This window comes from Trachinotus anak, unplaced genomic scaffold (genome assembly GCF_046630095.1).
Source record: "Trachinotus anak isolate AG129_WGS33_773 ecotype Australia unplaced genomic scaffold, CSIRO_AGI_Tana_v1 ptg000005l, whole genome shotgun sequence".
In the NCBI taxonomy this organism is placed as follows: domain Eukaryota; kingdom Metazoa; phylum Chordata; class Actinopteri; order Carangiformes; family Carangidae; genus Trachinotus; species Trachinotus anak.
Window position 1 is genome coordinate 1,971,787 of NW_027273856.1, and position 20,074 is coordinate 1,991,860.

Sequence of the window (20,074 nt, forward strand, 5' to 3'; positions counted from 1 at the left end):
ATGCAGAAGGATCAGAATACTTATTTCAGTATTGTATATTATACACATCAGGTCGCCTACATGAAAGATTAATTCCACCAATAAGCTAATGCTTCATCTAAGTCCGCTATTGTTGTATGAAAGTCTGTACTATATCTTGTCAACTGTATTTCTGTTTAATTGTTTTTTGGTCATGTTAATGTTTGTTAATATATTCAAACAGCCTACATTATAAAAGTATTTTCTGCAAGAGGCTACTTGTGTTTTCTTCAAAATACAGCTTTATGTGTACAAAGGTAAGTCACAGAGTGGGGCACTGATAATTACCAATAAAGGCAAGTCTATTGTGTGATGTATTTGAAAGACTGTGTTTATTTGGCTCCAACAGTACAGTCATATGAAATGTCATCATGAAATATAGTAGTGTGTGAACCCACGAGGGTCTTCAAAGAAATGTCAATCAAGTGGGTAAAAAATGAGTAACACAAATTCAGAACACAAAATGAACAAATACCACAACCCAAAAAAATACTGTTGTTACTAAAAAATGCCATAAATGCTTCGCATTTTCGCTTCAGTACCAAGACTGTGTTTTATTTTTTAGAGTATGTGGCGATATTATTCTTTCAGTAAGGCTGCAGTGCACTGGAGGGTATAGAAGTGTGAGAGACCAGTACTTATAGGAGACCAGTGTTGTCTGTCAACAAAATGCAGAGAAATACTGAGCACTCAGTCAATTAATCTAAATCAATACTTTTATTCTGAAAGGTTTTTATGAGTAAAGTATGGTTTATGTGTGTGCGCTATGTTTCTTCAAATTAAAACTTGACTCAGGGCATTTCTGTAACAACGACTAATGCACAGATGCTGGATATCAGTGAGTCATATTGTTGCACCTCACCAGCTAATACTGCTAATACTGATATGGAAGTAAATGTTTGAAATATTTTGGCACTTCTGCTAATAGCAGAATAAAACTAAATCTGAAACTTTAACAAGGAAACACAACAATCAAACAAACAAACAAATCAATCAAATAAAAAAGAAAACAATTTAAAAAAATTAGCTGCACATGCTAAAGAGACAGCACCTTGTGAGACCAAATACTGTAACAAAGGCTGGATGTCAAAACACAAAATAAAAACACCAAAAAAAAAAACACTTTGCAAAAAACTTTAGTAAATATTAAGTAATGGAAATAACACTTTAAAACAGGAGTTGAAGGGACAGTTCTGAAGCAAAAATAAACCAATCTAAATTGAGACTTAATTAAAGGTCCACATTTGTATTTGTTTCTTTGTCTTCTGGTAAATAAACATGATCTTTCCAGGTAGTGGTATACAGGGTAGCATGACTGAGCAAATGGAGCTATAGAGATCACAGTTACGTGATATTTCAGCTGCATTTGATGCTACACACATTAACCAAAGTATAAATTGCACTTCTTGTCAAATGAGCACACATTTTAACAGTACATTAATAATCCACTATACATATATCAAACTACATTCAATGCAAAGAGGAGAGAGAGAGAGAGAGAGAGAGAGAGAGAGAGAGAGAGAGAGAAAAGAGAAAGCATGAGAAAAAGCTGTGATATTTAACACGGTTGCATTGGCTGGGCCTGTCAACATTCAGGCCATCAGTACTTTGCTGTCATAGTTAGCTTCCTGACACACTAAATTAAATAAAAGCAGATGTATTCCATGGTAAGGCCTATAAACTGAAGCGAATACACACTGTAATTTGTAAAACGACCAACTTCCTTCACACTGTACCATTTCCATGACATGCCTTGGTATGATCCAAAAATCCTTCATATCAACAGAGACGCAGCAGAAACTGACATCAGAAGCCAAAACAAATGAAAGGAATGCTGTTTAGAACCAAAATGCCTTCATTTAAGAAATTATAGAAAAATAAATAATGTACCACTTAAAATACTTGAAACAAATACACAAATATATGCACAAAAAAAACTTTAAATTGTTACATACATAAAACCCCAACAACAATAAAGAAACCTGTTGTGTAGTTCTTGCCACTGGTAGAGCACATCAACTGAGCTGTTGTTGACCTACTATCAGTTAGCACCATTATAATCTATACAGACGTGCATCCATTCTTTATAATGATGAGATGAACTGTACAATCAAACAGAAACCATATGGGAATAAGTCTTCTCGAGTCCACCTGTGGTTGCTGCTACATCACAACAAACTGTTGGTTTTTCTTTTTTTACACATCTGCCCTTACAGTAAATCATTCATGCAAATCTCTAACGTTGGAGAAAAGAACTGTGAGAATCACCTTGCATAGCACCAACTATGTCAGAAGGCAATTCGAATAAAAGTAACACGAAAAAATGAATAGACTGTGGTGGAAAAAATAAACCTAGTTCTGATCTACTGCTCAATTTATTTTTGCTCCATCTGATATGGAATGTGACTTAACTGGCCACCAGTTAGCTTGTGGGTTATTAATGGAAATTGACTCAACTGTGTCTAATAAATTCAGCTTTTCTGGCACTGTATTACTATGTTTTCTATATGTTTAAGACAATACATAAGAAGTGTAACACAACTGAAACGGTTCTACTCCACAAAATCTGCTTTGATCTGAAACACCAGTGACTGTGTGTTCAGCAAAATCTGACTGCTGCTTTGTTAGAGCTGAATGAACCCCCGGACCCTGCATGAAACGAAGCTGGACGTCCAGCTCCTCTAAAACAATGCTTGTTTTCAATATTTAAGAAATCCATAAGTAATAATAAATTGTGTACATGCAGTGAAGTGACAACACTGTACAAACAACATCCCATACAACAAGTCCAGAATGAACAAGTAGCACATTTGTTACGATGCTGGACAATGAGCTCCTTTAAAACCACGAGTTAGATCAGAGGCTGTACAGTCAAGACGGATGCAATCTCACTGTATGCTCGGGTGAAGCTCTAACCTCATGCTATGTCAACATCCTGTAAAAGTCTGTGTGAAAAACAGTGCGCAATGTGTGTCTTTTCAATACTCTCAAACAAAGCTTAACCCTCCTGAAATAAACACCATTCCAATAATTAAAAATATGATATAAAGTTGTACATTTCTGATAAAGGAATGAATAAAAGCTTGAGGCACCAAAGGCTATTATACACAAAATACAACAATGTTTAAGAATGAGAGCAAAAAAAAAAAAAAAAAAAGAGAAATAAAACAAAGAAAAATATATGATTGCATTCTGTCGACGCTCTCAGTAGACACTGAAGCGTTACTTGTCAGGAGAGGCAGATGCTCCAGCTGAGCGACTCAGTGAGCGACTCTCCTGCAGAATCCATTCCCCTGCTCAGAGGGGGTCCCGAGCAGGCCTGTCCAATCTCAAATCCGTGCGAGCCTGATTTGTTTTCCTGTCGGTGCAGTGAGCCCGCCAAGTTCTCCCCTCTCTCCCTTGTCTGGAGACGCGTGTGGCTGTTGGAGGCACCACACTGATGATGCTGAGCCACGAGTGCAACAGTGAAAACCTGCTGATATCATACCCTCTTGCAGGCATCACCACAATAAAGCAACAATAACCAACAGCTTTACTTTCGGGGGATTTTCAGGCTACCAGCCATGGCGTGACTCCCTTGGGAAGATTAAAGGAAAGCAAAAATTACTAATCCAGAGCTCTGGGTTTGTTTTGTTTTGTTTTGTTTTTTTTATGTTAGTGTTGTTCTTCTTTTCTGCAGAAGCTATGACGCAACCACAAAACAGTGACATGTATGTACAACACATATAAATATAGTTTCAGTACACTACTCATGCTTTTGCAGGGGTCAGGGGTGCAATGTTCAGTTTGGCACAGTCTTTTTTTGATTTTTCTTTTAGTCTTCTAAAAAATGGTGCTGCATGAATGGGTGGTGAGCTTGTTGAGACGAAACAACACAAAACACCTAGCGTTTGGTGTTAGAGAGCCAGTCCAGATCCCCTTCTTTCACTTCCTCCTCCTCCTCCTCCCACGTCTCCTTTCACCCCTGTGAATCTGGCCGGGCTGCGGCGCTCCAGTCTGAGCCATGCAAAGACTAAAGAGACAAGTTCTGCCGCCAGCCGAGGATCTGAACTCCACCACGATGTGGATGTGAGAGAGCAGACACACACGTTTTTTTCCACACGGCGATGTGAGTAGAAGCAGCTTAGGGCGTGAAACTTGGGACGGTTATCTCTTTTTGTAGCGTTGTACACATAGACTTCTTTTCTTTTAGACTATTTTTCCATTAAAAAAAAACTATAAATACCATAAAAGAAGCATTATTTACAAACTCCATGCGTTTCAGGTTAGAGTGATCACTGCAAGAAAAACACAGGAGAGAGATTGACATGAAGATGAAGGCGTTTTCATTTTGTGTCATGACTAAGTTGTACAATATGAGTGATTCAAACACTATTACTACTTATTAGAACCAAAAACCCATGCAAACAGAGAAGCAGAAACCCACATGAAAAAAAAAAAAGCTGACACAGACTGAACAAAATATTAGGAGCATTTTTTATTTCCATTATGCGGGAAAGAATACATTTCCGATCACACATACTATAGTTTGTCACATTACTCAAAAACAACCTCTAATTGTCTTACCTTCTGCCAGCATCCAGGCATTGGTAATCCATCTGGGCCCTGTTTAGAGAAGAGGAGCAGGGAAGAGGAAAGCAACTGTAAGACTGTAACAGGAACGGAAGGTTTGCTGTTAATAATACATATAGATCACACCTGGGTGCATTGTATCCTAGTATTTATATGAAATGCCACTTTGTTTTTATACATAAGCCCAAATCACAAAGTGGGAGATAACTGAGACATCATAGCTGCTGCACTTCTCTGAACTGTGTTCTGGCAGGGAAGTTTTGCACCTGCACAAACTGCCAAATCAAAACATTAATGAACAAGGTGTTTTTCAAAAGAAAGCTGGACTCATTCATGTTAATCATACTCTTTCTTTTATAGTCGTAATGCAGTTGCAGGCGGTACATGAGCAGTCTGTGCTGTCACAAAGGTTTAACTATATAGGATTTCTGGGCATTGAAGTCCTCAAAATTACCAATTACATGTGGAACTGCTGACTCCTCCTATTACATTAACTGAGCTGTTTAACTGAGATGTCTTGTGTTTAGTTAAATGTAGCAGTTTAGGGAGCGAACTGCACCAACTTTCTACGACTTTCTGTGGAAATGGGAATTTGGATCCATGAAAGATATTAGAAACAGGACTTTAGTCACAATACCCTTCAGGAGATATAAAATTGTGAATATGACTGTGCTGGTTTGTGTGTCTGCACGATTAATGCATATGACTTGTTTACTTGTCATTTTTGTCTGTATTTGTGAATGTTACGATGAACTTGTATAAAATGACATGTGATTCATGCACGCAATACACAGCAGAGTATATCTCATGCATGGCAAAACATGTTGATTCTGTAGGTTGATTTTGTTTTAGTGGCCCCACAGTTGAGTTTCAGTGAGCTGGGACAAAATAATATGATCTGGGGACACTAAAACAAAAGCAGCTGGTTATCTTAATGTAACATTATGGCAGCTGGTTCAAATGAATGAAGATGTAATTTAATGGTACGGCATTTGTGACATGTGAATGTTTTCTTACCTACTATGGCTCTTTCATTTCATTGATTACACACAGTATGATTAATTACACCCAATGGCATTTCAAAATGGATTTCAGTACCACTCATATTTTTTGACCACATTGTTAGAACCTCCATGCATTTTACAACATTGTTTCAGAAACAGAACACATCATAAAAAAAAAAAAAAAAGCATCAAGAAATTCATTTTTATCTGCTTGAATAGATCCGGAGCAAATGTAATCTTTGATTTTCCCTTCTCGTCATGGTCTGGCCCAATTGGTACAAATGCAGGAAGGGAAAAGGGAAGTTAACAGAGTAAAGGAAGGGTCCATCGCCTGTAGCATGGGCAACTCATCAGTCTGTGTTAGCGTCAGGTTAAAAGGTCCATGGAAGAATCAGCTAGAAGGAAACGGGATTTAAGCAGAACGCTTTTCTCCAGTTTTAATCAAGGGAATGAAAGGATTCAGTTAGAGGGATAGACTTAAGTATCACTTATATCAAAAACCATGTTTATTTGGTATATTTGACTTATAATAATGTATGTAATCTAAAAGAGGCTGCTTGCGGTAAGAAAGTTAGTGTGGTAATTGTTGGTGCTTGGTGGTGTTTTTTTTTTAATAACTTATAAATGGAATGTAGTTGTACTTGTGTTTCAAATAAGGTGTATTCATGCTTGTCGAGCTCTCAGGTCATGCATGGTTTTGTTTCAGTGATGACTGAAGGTGAGAGGCATGCATGGGTAAGAGGTGGAGGAAAAAGAGAAATACTGTACCAATTGGCATGGGGCATCCAGCCCGTCCAGACCTGGCTGCCCTGGTTCCCCCTTTTCACCCTTAAATCCCCGGAAACCCTGTTTGCAAAGATGACCTAGGAGTGTTACTGGGAGAGAGGTGGATGACCCTTAACCCCTGCATCTGTCCACTGCGACAGACACAAGGGGCGGAGCCGAGGGAGGAGCTACCCTGTGAGCTTGCCGATACCACAATCCAGCCCAATTACATGTTTTTCAGGATCTAATGACATGTTTCTGTGTCTGAATTGCACAGTTTTAGGAAAGAAACAGACTCTGTGTTTCAGGTTGCCGTGGTGTGGTGGAAGCTAGGTATCTGTTTCGCCACAGGGCGCTCATCCTTGTTTGGGATGACTGCTCTACACGGCTGGGAGATGATTTCCACCTCACAGTTGGGACATACCAATGGGCAGGGTGCATCTAATCCAGGGGCACCCTGTTCTCCTTTCTCGCCCTTAGGCCCTTTTTTGCCCTTCTTTCCCTTCTCCCCCTGTGGATACAACGGTTTGGTCAAGTTAAAATCATTTTTCTGAACATTTGGGACAGCACTGCTATTAGGAGGGGAGAGATTAAAAAAGGGGAGGCTATGGTCCACAAAGGAGAAAGACACATTGTCAGTGTTAGATAAGGAGGGGATACCAGACAGTACTGGGTATTCTAAAAACACTCCTCAGGACAGGAAGAGGACAAAAAAGAGGAAAAATACAGTGGGAAGGAGTGGAAAACAGCTGATCGCCAAAAGGGGTGTCAAGGGCACAAAGGATGAGAAAGAGTAGCAGGGAGAAAACCTCCAGAAAGACAGAATTAAATCGACTACACACTGTTCACGAGTTCAAACTGTATCCCTTCAGAATAAAACACCGGTTATAAAATGTTAGTTGATATGTGACGGTCGAAATCGACATTTTAGTACCAAACTTCGCAGATGTAATATCACAGGTACATGTTCAGCCATCATGAGATGAAATGGGTAATGTTTGGTTTACAGCTGTACTTGTAATTGTATGAATTTGTGTAACTATACTATATTGTGTGCATGCAAGTGTTTAAAAAAACATATATTAACTTTCATAACTCAATTAAAAGTGCGATTGTAGCGTCTGTTTCTTGTGTTTTTTCAAAAGTAGCATTCAGCACAGTTACTACTAAATACCTGGAAAGGAAGCAGTGCTAGGATCTGCTCTGTGCTGGAAATTGGTTAGTAAACACAGAGATGCACAGAGCATGCCAAAGTATGTTTATCTTTGTGTTCCAAGGGATGGGATACAGTTTCTCAACATCTAAGGAGGTGTTAGTAGATGTCAAACACACAGATTAAGCATTGGAAGACAGAACCTACTGTATACACAAGCAAGGGAGGAGTTATCAACAGGCTCAGTAACTAAAGGAGGTGAAATGTTTAAGTTCATGTTCATGCATGGGAACAACAGAAGAGAAACACATGTGAATTTTAAGAGCCTGTTGTCAATGGACTTGTTTGGACTAACATGTTGAAATCACTTTTGGAAATGCCTAAGAATGAGACTGGATTTGTGATTTTGAGAAATGAGATGGTAAATCATTCAAAGGTGGAGAGAACAAAAGCTGATTTGAGAACTGGCGATGGCATTTTATGCAGAGGCAGCTTTACATTGACCAGCGCTCCAATTGGTTTGAGAGTGAATCTACTGAGAAGGCACAACTGCTACCAAACAGACTTAAAATGAAGCCTAGTTGAACCATAATCAAAATATCTGCAAAAGTAAAAGGAATTCATTAGGATGCAGAAAATATATATTTCATTTCATTAAAATTTATTCCTTTCACCTACAACGTGTCTCAAACTAGTTCAGTACACAAAACTACAGAAACAAACAATTCCTGACACTGTCCATTGACATCAGTCCTCTGTAATGTTTAGGGGTTTAATCGACAAATCATTACAGCATATCTACGTCTACCTTTTCTCCTCTTTCCCCAAGGTCGCCTTTCTCTCCCCTTAAGCCTGGCAACCCCTGCAAAAGTACAACTCCGCTTAATTACTCTGGCTTTACTGAGCAAAGACAAAATAGTGTTTTCCTGTCCTTACACAGCTGAAGAAAACACATCAGCATCAAAATAGAATAAAATAAATCTGAAGCTTAGAGAAGGAAGGTGGAGAAGCAAAACAAACTGAGCTCCAGAGAAGGTGGATGGATGTGCAACAAGTCTAAAAGAAGAGAAGATTACTGCTGCTGTGCTATCCTAGTTCACCTTGTGCAACTTTTAAAGACAGAAACATCCCATTGAAGGGAGAAGCAGCAATCCTCCAGAATCAGTTGCAGTAACCCTTGCACAAAGCTTGAGTGGGAACAAACACTTGTTTCTTCTCTCCACCACTGATCAACAACGTGTGAAGCATCACTTAATACAGACAAAGTAAACTCTACTTAACCAGGTGGATTGTGGAAATTCTAACCATGTAAACTTATATGGTACGGTGCTTATATGGTAAACTTATACGACTTGTAACTGCCTATATAAAGAAATAAATGCTTATAGGATAGAGGTATATATAAAATTGATAAATAAATTGTTGTGATCAGTGAGTTATGCTGGTCTGTGTTGGGTTTCTTTATGTTTATGTGTATACTGAGTGGTGACGCAGACTTGATGCTAAATCAGCCAGTCACTGATGGACAGAGGGACAGATAATTGTCAACATCACCCAAGCCAAGACAGAGACATCATGCTGAGACTCATTCTGTGTCTCTACATTTGATTCTGGAGAGCTGCAGCTTCTCCCCTTCTTGTCCTATTCTACATTTAAAAGCTACCCCCCCCCCCCATACTGGAGGAATCTGTTTGATTCACTGTAACATCACTGATGCTGGTGGCTTTTTTTTTGGTGTGTCTCTGCCCTCAGAAAAAAATGAGCAAATAAAGTGAAACAGACTTACATCCAATCCTGGTGTTCCAGCAGCTCCCTGCAAATAAAGAACATGAGCCATATTGTCACACAGCAAGAATTATTAGAGACCATATTTAAACTTTAGCAAAGATGGTGGAGGTGTTGCTGAGGGGAGTCTGCCATTACAATACACGGGCAATGTGCCAGCTAGTGATACCACTCAGCAAACACTGTAAAACATTACTGATGCCCACGGCAAGGAAAATTAGAGGAGATGCCTCTGACTGTGACTGGATTAAGTGTTCATGTAATATGTGAGACTTTTATTAGCCATTAACTACAAAGAACATCTAAATGCAGCACACTACATGTGTCATGATATGATAGCATCCTCATCAAACTCACAGGTAGTCCATAAGGTCCCCTTGGTCCTGGCTCGCCTGGTGCTCCTCTCTCACCCTAATACAAGTGAATCACTGTTACAATCACATAAAATGAACAGAATGACTTTAAAATGAGCTGGTGCAATAAACACTTCAAGTGAAAGTGTCCTGAGTGAGATCTTACTATGTCACCCTTTGGCCCGGCAGGACCAGCTGGACCTGAAGGCCCATCCATGCCCTGCAGAGAGTAGTGTTGTCATGGTGAGTTTGCATCATCGGACTATAGCAGGCCTTTTAAAATAAAGTTGATTTTCCAAACAAATAGTAGATGGAAAGCAAGAATCATGTTTAGCATCCACATGTGTACGATAGTCCCACGTGGTTTGACCTACAACCAGCACACAGAACTACGGCTGATACACGTGCATTGGCAACAAAGAACATTTACAACATTGCTGACACAGTTAATGTATGAGTGTGTGTTAATGCTGAGTTAATGCAACACGGGACAAACGAGAGCCTTGAAATGCCCACTCTAACAGTTTTGTATGGCCCCTATCCTGTGAAGTAAACTCAGTGTGACTTGTTCAAATCATAAGACCCCGCTAAGATATAAATAAATCCAACAAAGGTTTATGTAACTTTCTTTCCAGTCACAAAGAAACACGATAAAATGAGGTGACATGGGTAAAAAGTCTGAGGGAAAAGGGGGACTGTATGGAGGGTGAGAGGGAGAGAAGTAGACAGAAGTTGGGTGGCGAAGCCTCTTGGTCACGTGACACTCACCCTAATTCCGGGCTTGCCGTCCAAGCCGGAGGCTCCCTGTGTGGTTATGGAGGTATGAGTGACATGAACAAGGCGGGATTAGTACCAGATGAACACTGTTATTAGGACAGGTTGATGGCAGGGTTTACAACAACTAAATTACACTGTGTGTTACAGGGAGCTTGGCAAAGTAGTCAGCCCAGGCAAATGGACATGAGGACAGAAAATGGAGGCGACACACACACACACATACACACACACACACACAAACACGCACACACACACACCAAAACACACACTCAACTCTGTGCACTAATGCACGACAAAAAAAAAATCTGACAGGGCTAAAATAGAAATAGGGTTTTCTATGGATGTCTGATCAAGTAAAGGCTTAGTGGCTGTAGATATCCTGTGGTGCATGGCTGTACTTACAGGGAGACCCAGAGGTCCACGATCGCCTTTGTGTCCCGGTTCCCCTCGCATACCCTTCACACCGTGCAATCCAGGCTCACCCTAGGAAAGTGAGGGGACAAGGTAAGCAGGGAGACATGACATAGTTGCTGGACCTGCCGGTGCACCAAGCTTCAAACTTTCACTTTAAACAGAAGCTGTAAGGTTTATTGGGACTCTCGGAAACAACAGGAGGAAAGCCATGAGATGAGGTCAAAAGCTTTGGAAACAACAAGTAAGATGACGTCGACGTCTTCTTGTGCTGAGAATTTGTTTATCAAGCTACCTTAAAGATGCATTTAAATGTGATAACAAGTACAGTATGTTATAATGTGTATCAAGCATTTAATAACTGTTTATACTTTAAGGTTTAGAGGAGGTGTTACAATTGTCTACAGATCACATGAATAAATACATAGAGCATATCTGTACAAAACACAAATATTTAAGGAACTACAAAAATTGCCTTTATTGGTTTAGTTACAGACACAATAACTTCAATGTGGCCCGGTATCCTTTACCTTCGGTCCAGGGAAACCATGGGGTCCCTGAAAAAGAGCAAAAAAGGCAGAAAAATATTAGTTTGCAAAGCACCTAGTTGATCTTTAAATTGACAATCATCTTTTATTATTATGTTACTTTCTACCAAAAACAAACAAACGGAGAAAAAAAAACAAACTACCGAAACTGTGAGAATGAGGCGGGACAAGTAGAACAAGTGTAGCACCGTGAAGTTTCACACAGACAAGCACTGCTATGTCCTTGACTCTGTGTTTCATGATTTCCTGTGTTCCTACAAAAACTGATGTGGGATAACACAGAAGTCAAACTGGTATAGTGGGCCACAATTATTCAGATGAAAGCTGTGATGACTCTTAGAAGGTATCTAAGAAAAAGGCCAGTACTAAAGGGATGATTAATAATTGACTTATTGTAACATGAGCTATTGTAGTCTATATGCTTTGGGTGTGTGTGTGTGAGTGTGTTATTTATGACTATGTAATAACTGCACAGTGAGGCGTGTTTTCATTCCAACTAACAGAATTTACATGACCAAACTATAAACAGGTCGGGCTTGTTCACTACAGGGAGGAAACATGTAATGACTGACACATTATACACCATGATAATGACATTACAGAAAGTTATTCAGTATTCAGAGTGTGGTTATGGATCCCAGTTTGTGTTTTAAGGTTGATACTGTGTGATTAATTGAGTTCTGGGATGTGCCAAAGGTACAATATATTGTTCACTGATAATTATTTTTAAAACTCACCATGGGTCCTGGAGGGCCATGGGGCCCCGGAGGCCCTGGAGGGCCAATAATCTGCAATATATACATTTCATTACTGAATTATGATTCAGCAAGTGTAAATTATTATATTTTGAAAGGATTTCAGAGTACAAGTTTGCAATGAGCAGCATCTTTAATACAAGTAACTGAGTATAATAATGGAAAGCTGAGTCTGTAATGCCACTTACTGAAGGACCCTGAGCACCAGGTAGACCTAGATCACCTTTTTCCCCTTTTACCCCATTGACACCCTGAGGAACAAAAGTTTCATGACACTTGTACTTTCTATCCAATAAAATGAATGAACATTTAATTTGACCATAAACACATAAGACTTCTCAAAGGCTTTTGTCTTGAAAATTGAATATTTATAGTTCTTACAGGTAGGCCAGGTAAACCAGTTGCTCCTTTCTCCCCTGAGGCTCCAGGCATTCCCATGTCTCCCTTTGAACCTTTGTAGCCCTGTGAGAAGAAAGCAAACATTTCCACACAGAGAATATTTTCATTATTTACCCTGTAGATATTTATGCAAAATGCATGTTGTATTATATTGATAAGCACTAAGATTTTTTTTTAAAGGCTTAAATGTCCTTTAAGTGCAATTCTGACAAAAATTTGGAGTTTTCAAAAACCAATTCAAAATCATCTCATCTGTACATGAGAATATAAGATCAACTCACTCTTTCTCCGTCGAGTCCAGGGAGACCAGGCATACCACGATCCCCCTGCGACAAAAAACAACATCTTTACAAACACATTATAAAATGCAAAAGATGATGATTGAGCAACTGCAGGGCAGTTTGACATTGTGACATTGTTAGCAAAAGAAAAAGGTGCTTGTCGATGTGATATTAACACAGGAGGAAAACATTCATTATTTCGATTAAAGGGAAGCACAATTAGCATCATGAGAGAAGTGAAGAAGATATAGTTTACCTTTATACCCTGTGGTCCTGTTGGCCCTGGAGGCCCAGGAGGACCCTGCACAAAAAGAAATGCAAAAGATTTTATTACAATTCACATATTTTATCAGACATGATTTATATTTCTGCACGGGTCTGCATGATCAGGTCAGTATCAAACTCTGGCGTGAATGACGCGCAACTGTATTCAGACATGGGAAAAATGTTACAAGCTGCAGTTCATTGACAACATAACTGACCATCACACTGAAATAATTTGCAAACAGCGCAAAAATATGTTAGCAATCAGGTGTGAACTATGACCAGGATGCTCAGCTGAAAGACACATGCTGAAACAAGTTAGCTAGAACATATGGATACAGAATTACATACTTTGAAGTTAGGATGTGAGGGTGATCATGTAGCAATTAAAACATCAAATCTGTGACATTTGAACGTTTTTTGGGGGGGGGGGGCAGCTGTGTCATGTAAACTAATGTAAGACTTAGTGATTTGTTACTTAATGCTTCTCTTCAAATTTACAGTTTCGGTAAACAAACAAAATTGGATTTTCCATACTCGGTCCACTTTGAATTACTCCTATTATTTAAATGTGTGCAGTATTTACCAAGCTTAGACTTAGCTTACGTAGCTTAAACACTAGACACTAACCATGGTCTGCTAAAACTGGTTAATTTCCTACTATGCTAACCAGAGGAAACCAGAGAATAAAACTTAGCTACGCCTAGCTTGCATAGCCAGCAGGCTTATAACTAAACACTGGAGCGACTCTAGAATCCGTGACAGTAAACATACTCATTTGCTACCATGCTAACTGACACAAAAACTCTCACAGAGTAGGGAGCTCAGTTTGAACAATTTCCCCTGGTTTATATTTGTGCAGGTTTTTTCACTGAAAACTAATGATACATAGAAGATAGACTTAGCTTAGCTTACAAATGATAATACTTAGATGATGACAGGGAAATAGGTGAAATGAATTTTCATTATATTTATGATAGGGGCGAATGAGCTGCTGGGGCCTATAACTTTCCATTCTTTCCGCTCTCTTTGCAATGCATACAGTGTTTCTTTGCTGGAATAATTCTTTAATTTAGGAATATGAAACAAATGTACTGTAAAGTGCAATACTGTCACAATAAATGTCTTAAATCTTACAAGATTTTCACTTCGGGACCTTCTTACATCAAGATTAGCTAATAAAGATTTCCCATTTTTCCAATCAAAATGTTAAATTAAATTAAAACAAACCTGTAATGACTGCAACATACAGGATATGATTTTGACCATAAGTGGATGGAGTGAATTTCGGAAAACAGACATTCAAGGAGACAACCAGCAACACAGGAAGCATGAATGGCTGATCACAAAGAAGCATAAATGCAGCACTGAATACAGGTTCATTCACTGTCAAGCAAACACGTTGCTGGGTGAGGGAGCACAAATACAAAAGGGCAGTGCAAACCGGTGCTGGGATTGGGTTGGGCCCATGCGAGGTCAAAGATAAATCACTTGCGGAGATGACAAATACACAGAATACTCAGAGCCTATTTACCGTTACTGTAATAGTGGTAATCTTCTGCAGTGGGCCAAAGGAGTGGAAATGGGGAAACGAGAGATAAGATTGCAGAGGTCACAAAGAGAAGAAACCTTTGTGTCAGCACATTTCGGCACAGATACACCTTCAAAGTTAATCCTTCATGAACTAACAGATGTTATCTTATTTTATCTGTAGAACACAGAACTTGAATTATTTAAAATTCAGGACATTGAACTTTAAGGAATAGGTTGACATTTTCTTATACATGAAGCAAAATAATTTAATAAGCATTTATTTGGCTCTCGAGTATGGTTGGAGTATTTAAGATACTCAAAACCATGTGGGTGCAGTTGTGAAAGATCTTAGTCATTATCTTAGTCATCATTGTATAACAGAAATATCAACTACAGCTACATCTGTGATGAAAAGTAAATGCTTAAATGCCCATCCACCATCCATACTAGAGATCCACACCCTGCTTCTCCTTGCAAACAAATGAATACAGCACTCCTTCCTACATTGTAAACAGAAACAATGTGACATACATTTCATGAAAAGTGTTTGCATGCTGTAACTGACATGGCTGAGGTAGAGGGTATGTAACCAAATCAAACTTGAAAGTCAAGTTTCACTGTGTGGCCGACAGAAGTGTGAGAAATGAGCTGCATTAAGTAATGACTTGTCCGACCTGTAGAGCCTCCTGAATGTTTCCATTGTAGTCGATGATTTCAGTGGCTCCTTGGTCTCCTTTCTGCCCAGGGGGACCCTGCACATGGTTACCATCAAGAAACACATTTAAAACACTTTGCATGTTGTCCCATAACTGCACACTTGCCTCATACAGTCCATAACATCAGAGAAATGTAAGACCCAGAGCAGGACTGAATGCTGCCCCCTGGTGGTACTCTGTGTGTGGTTACGCCAATAGTAACTGGCTTTCTGCCAGCTGTGTAGCTCTTGGGAAATGAAAGTTTTGAATGTTGAATATTTATTAGCATGCAACATCATTACACCATAAAAGCAAAGGGAGAATAGAGGCATTTATCTTATTTAATATAAATGCTTACCCTCGGGCCAGCGGATCCCAAGTCTCCTTTATCTCCAGTCTCTCCCTAATGTGAGTAGACAAACAAAAATTTTCAACAATAACATTACTGCTAGAATGAATTATAACTGAAAGACTCCATCTGCACTGAATCCTACTTGCAGCTGAAATGATTAACATCTGTTAACCACTTGTATTTACCATTTTATTTTCTGACAAAAATGTTTAACAAGGATCTTGACGTTCTTGGTGTTGATGTTTCTACAAGTAAATACAAAAAAAAAAAAAAAAAAAAATCCATCTAACATTCATCTAACAGTGGAAATTCAAGACCTGGATCACCTGCAAAATCTAATTAGCTGATCCTAACACCATGGATCACTTATAGAGGATGCTCTTTCCAACAGATTTAAAGAAAACATATCTGCCATGCTCACCTTTGACCCTTTAGGACCAGGTGTACCAGCCTCTCCTTGTGAACCCTGCCATGAATAGGAAAACATAATTAACTAAGAGCCATGGTTTCAGAGAAAATGTTTAAAAATAAGAAGAAAAGCCTAAGATATAAACTGGAAATACAAAACAAACTCTCTTTCTAGGTTCAATCCAAATTCACCATAAAAAATTAAACGCAATTCATATTTCACAAAGGTAATATCATCAACCTCTCTTGCTCCTCCTGAGAGAGCAACACAGTCAGCTTCTCTAAAATAACCAGCTTCTAATATGTAATTACAGCCAAGCAATGGAGGAAGTGTTTATTTGAACTCTGGCACTGATAAAGTAGGGGTTTGACTTTTGGGCTTTCTAATAGGATGTGAAACAGAACTCTAAGTTTAGACTGGAGCTTAAGGTACCTGCTGGGTCAGTGCCAGACATAAACAATGGTAAACTCATTTATATTTGGTTTACTTTTACACAGACTCCAGGGAACAGCTTGACCTTATTACGGGCTATAATTGTTTAGCCAGCTCTTTTTGTCAACATAACTGAATATTGGATGAATTGAATTGCTCTGGGAATGAATTTTTCCTTCTCTTACAAGTTTGAGAATTTCTCTTGTGTGTGTAGACCAGGGAGGCTGTAGATGGCAGCAAAAATCAGTTAACCACATGGGTGAAGGGACGGCTACATATGGGAACGCATGCACACGTGCACATGAATCACTGACCTTTGGTCCAGCGGGTCCAATTTCTCCTCGCTCACCCTTTCCTGGTGGCCCGTGGTCGCCTCTCTCACCCTGAGCAGACAAAAGAACAAACTGCTTAGCATTTCAAATGTGTAACCACAGTTCTCCTGCAACCTGGATTTCATATGAGTTATAGTGAACTGCTGATCTAGTCTGAGTTTCTTTTTATTGTCAGCAGAGGAGCTGCGATGCATGTTATGAATATCAGGCACCATTCAGTTTCCTCAATGTTATGCAGTTTTGACATGACTAAGGAATCTACAATGAGAACATCCCGCACTTCTCGCGAGGTTGCTTACTCAACACATTTACATAGTGAATTGTGGATATTTATGCAGACTCAGCATAATTTCTACGCTGCTGGGGGATTGTGACATTTGACAAGGTTAAGTGTATTTTTAATAAAACCCCGAACAAACACCTGCATCAAACTTTCTTTGTCCTCTAAGTTGAATCTTTTAGGAAAAATTAAGTCCTTTGTTGTACAGTGGTGTGCATTCTCTCTTCATGTGAAGTGACTGGAAAGAGCCAATAGATGGAGATGTGGTATAACACAGCCCATACATTCTATGACTTTATTGCTGATACTCAAAACCAAGTGGGACACAATCATTATTCAGCAATGTTGAGTCAATAAACCTTTGTTTTTTTTCCATTTCAAATAAATGCTCAGTAATGATAACTGGGGGCAGAGCACTGAAAATAAACAGTTTGAAAAATGTTTCATTAAAAAAAAAAAGAACAACTTTATGTAAAACCCCAGGTGTCTCAAACATGTCAGCAGACCCAGACACAAGGAAAAGACAGATTAAATATTTGCTTCAATGATCCAATGCTTTGGCTGCACTCTGACATTTGATATAGCAACATGCATATGTCAAAGGTCAATGCAAGACTAATACATCTTTATTATTTATGCACAACAAACAGCATGATGCAAAAGAACAACGCAAACAGTAATTCTTGTGTGTCTGGATTATCACCGCTGGCTCCACAGTGGGATAATGTCACAACTCAAAGGGAGCTGTAAAGGATTAGCTCCTTCTGACCACTTCCAAGTGACATTTAGAAGAAACAGAGGCTTAATCACCTCGGTAAAGTGATAGCAACGGATAATGAGACCATAAACTCTGAGGAATCAGTAACTTCAGTGATGATCACACTGATGGGATGTGTCAAAGCTGTTGCATTTCATTGTCGGACTTGAAATGCACTGTGTCACACTGAGCAGAAAATACTTCTTGTATTGTTAGAAATACGATTACTGGTTACGGTTACTGTGGAAAGCTAAAGTCACCCACCTTAGTTCCTGGGAGTCCGGGAAGTCCTGGCTCTCCCTGGGGACCAAGGAATCCAGGCTCACCCTGAAAAAAGAAAAAAAAAAATCAATCAGAAAATATCACAAATTTTTCCACAGGGTATTTTTGGTGCGGTGCAACCTCCACTCACTGCCATTGAGCACTAAACACATACGCAAGACGCATGGGCAAACATGCACTTACCACTGACACACTTGCTCGTGCACACAAACACACACACACACACACACACACACACACACAGGGATACATGCATAAATCACACACATGGAAACAAGTTATCAGTGGCATGTTAATTTATGCCCTGGTTTCACATACATTAATGACACACAAGTGTTCTCCAGTGGTTGCAAAAACCAGGTTTCTCTGCCACCTCTGAAGAAGCTTTCACATTTTTGCATTTGCACTTTCACGTATGAGGGGTGAGCATCCAGTATGAGGTGTGATGCTCCATTCAATTTGATTTACATGTCACTTGATTGTGAAATAACTTAATTGGAATATATGACCAAACCATCTGGGACCAGAGTTCCCACCCACAGTAGTTTAGACGCTCTGGAAGCCTTTGGATTGGTAATGAACACTTACTTCACAAACTTTGAAATTTTGATTGGATAAACAGTGAAGAATGTGGAGCAGAACAAAGTGCAAGCCAAGCTCAGAACCGTGAGCGCTGCGTTAGCAAAATATTGTTAGAATCCATCAAGCATTCAGGCCTCTTAAGTAAAAACAGGAGTATATAAAATATAAAATGAAAGGGCTTTTTTACAAGGCCAGCACATTACAAGCATACAAAAAGAGAAAAACCTACATCAAAAACAGCAACAAGCATCATCTCATCATGCTTGTTTCAGCATTCCTTGCATTCACATGTTATATTTCAAGCTAATGATCCTGAAATACACTGAGGTGGTTGCTGTTCTGGCAGTGAATTATCATGTGCAGTTTGTGCCTTTAGTTTCACCATCTGCTGTTGTTTTTTTATGATTCAGTAAAAAAAAAAGCAAGCTCTTTAGCTAAAACAATAAAAGCCTAGTTTGAAAAAATTCTAAATAATCAAATAAAAGTCTAATTTCCTCTCCTCAACACGCAGTAGTTTGAGACATTTTGCAGCGAGCCTCCTGATGCCACTTTCAGGAAGTAGACTGAAGTGTTTTCCTTCCAGGGTTGCAGTGGCCTGATCATTAATTCATAGATCTCTATGGGATTCACAAATCTTAATGTGACAGTTTTCTTGCTGACTTGTGGCATGTTCAGATCCAAGGCACTGACTGTTTGGCCTCGTCAGTTTACCTAAGCTCCTCACTTTTCACTGCACTGAATGCACAGGTATTACTGTGGCTCTGCCACTGCAGCAGATGCAACCTCGCTGTCTCGGTACAAATCCTAAACAGCAGGAAAAGCAAGATTATGAGACCTTGATGTGTCATACATAACGCATGATGACAGGTCAGCTGAGTTACTGCTCTGAACTCTGCTACAGACGGGCTGAAGCGGATGGACAGGGACAACACTGGAGGAAGGACTGGGGGTAAAAACAGCGAAGCATTTACCTTTATCCCTGGGAGTCCAGGCAGCCCTGGAAGTCCTGGCTCTCCCTATATAGGAAGAGTGTGACATGTTACAGCCAAGCCAAGCTAAGCTGAGTCAAGCCTCATCTGTAGGCTCTTTGGGGTTCTATTAGCTTTACACTTTACAGTTTTTTCTGGCTATCCGCTGCTGTAATTGTGAAAAGTGGTCTGCTGTCCACAAGTGTATGTTGACTGTCATTTGCTTGCGGTAAGCACTAGCAGAAGGTACTGCACATGCACTTTCATACCAACTCATGCAGCCATGGCTTGACAGCGGGATTAGTGCTTGTTATAACACTCAACCCTCCACAAAGTGCAATGGAGTTTTAGTTTTATGATTTTATTG

General features: G+C 39.4%; 1 protein-coding gene across 1 annotated transcript in view; it reads right to left on the minus strand.

Annotated features, from left to right (window-relative positions):
- Positions 1 to 333: 333 nt before the first annotated feature.
- The window catches only part of LOC139621303 (collagen alpha-1(XXV) chain), a 142,694-nt gene continuing 122,953 nt past the window's right edge, over positions 334 to 20,074 (minus strand). The window contains exons 18-38 of the mRNA XM_071477651.1: positions 19,711 to 19,755; positions 18,140 to 18,202; positions 16,821 to 16,889; positions 16,087 to 16,131; positions 15,672 to 15,716; positions 15,293 to 15,370; positions 14,620 to 14,643; positions 13,078 to 13,122; positions 12,822 to 12,866; positions 12,523 to 12,603; positions 12,330 to 12,392; positions 12,124 to 12,174; positions 11,369 to 11,395; positions 10,830 to 10,910; positions 10,419 to 10,454; positions 9,817 to 9,870; positions 9,655 to 9,708; positions 9,299 to 9,325; positions 6,784 to 6,870; positions 4,585 to 4,623; positions 334 to 3,594 (exon numbers count right to left, since the gene is read on the minus strand). Of these exons, the coding sequence (XP_071333752.1) occupies positions 3,568 to 3,594; positions 4,585 to 4,623; positions 6,784 to 6,870; positions 9,299 to 9,325; positions 9,655 to 9,708; positions 9,817 to 9,870; positions 10,419 to 10,454; positions 10,830 to 10,910; positions 11,369 to 11,395; positions 12,124 to 12,174; positions 12,330 to 12,392; positions 12,523 to 12,603; positions 12,822 to 12,866; positions 13,078 to 13,122; positions 14,620 to 14,643; positions 15,293 to 15,370; positions 15,672 to 15,716; positions 16,087 to 16,131; positions 16,821 to 16,889; positions 18,140 to 18,202; positions 19,711 to 19,755 (1,086 nt within the window). The 3' untranslated portion in view covers positions 334 to 3,567. The remainder of the gene's footprint in view (positions 3,595 to 4,584; positions 4,624 to 6,783; positions 6,871 to 9,298; positions 9,326 to 9,654; positions 9,709 to 9,816; positions 9,871 to 10,418; positions 10,455 to 10,829; positions 10,911 to 11,368; positions 11,396 to 12,123; positions 12,175 to 12,329; positions 12,393 to 12,522; positions 12,604 to 12,821; positions 12,867 to 13,077; positions 13,123 to 14,619; positions 14,644 to 15,292; positions 15,371 to 15,671; positions 15,717 to 16,086; positions 16,132 to 16,820; positions 16,890 to 18,139; positions 18,203 to 19,710; positions 19,756 to 20,074) is intronic.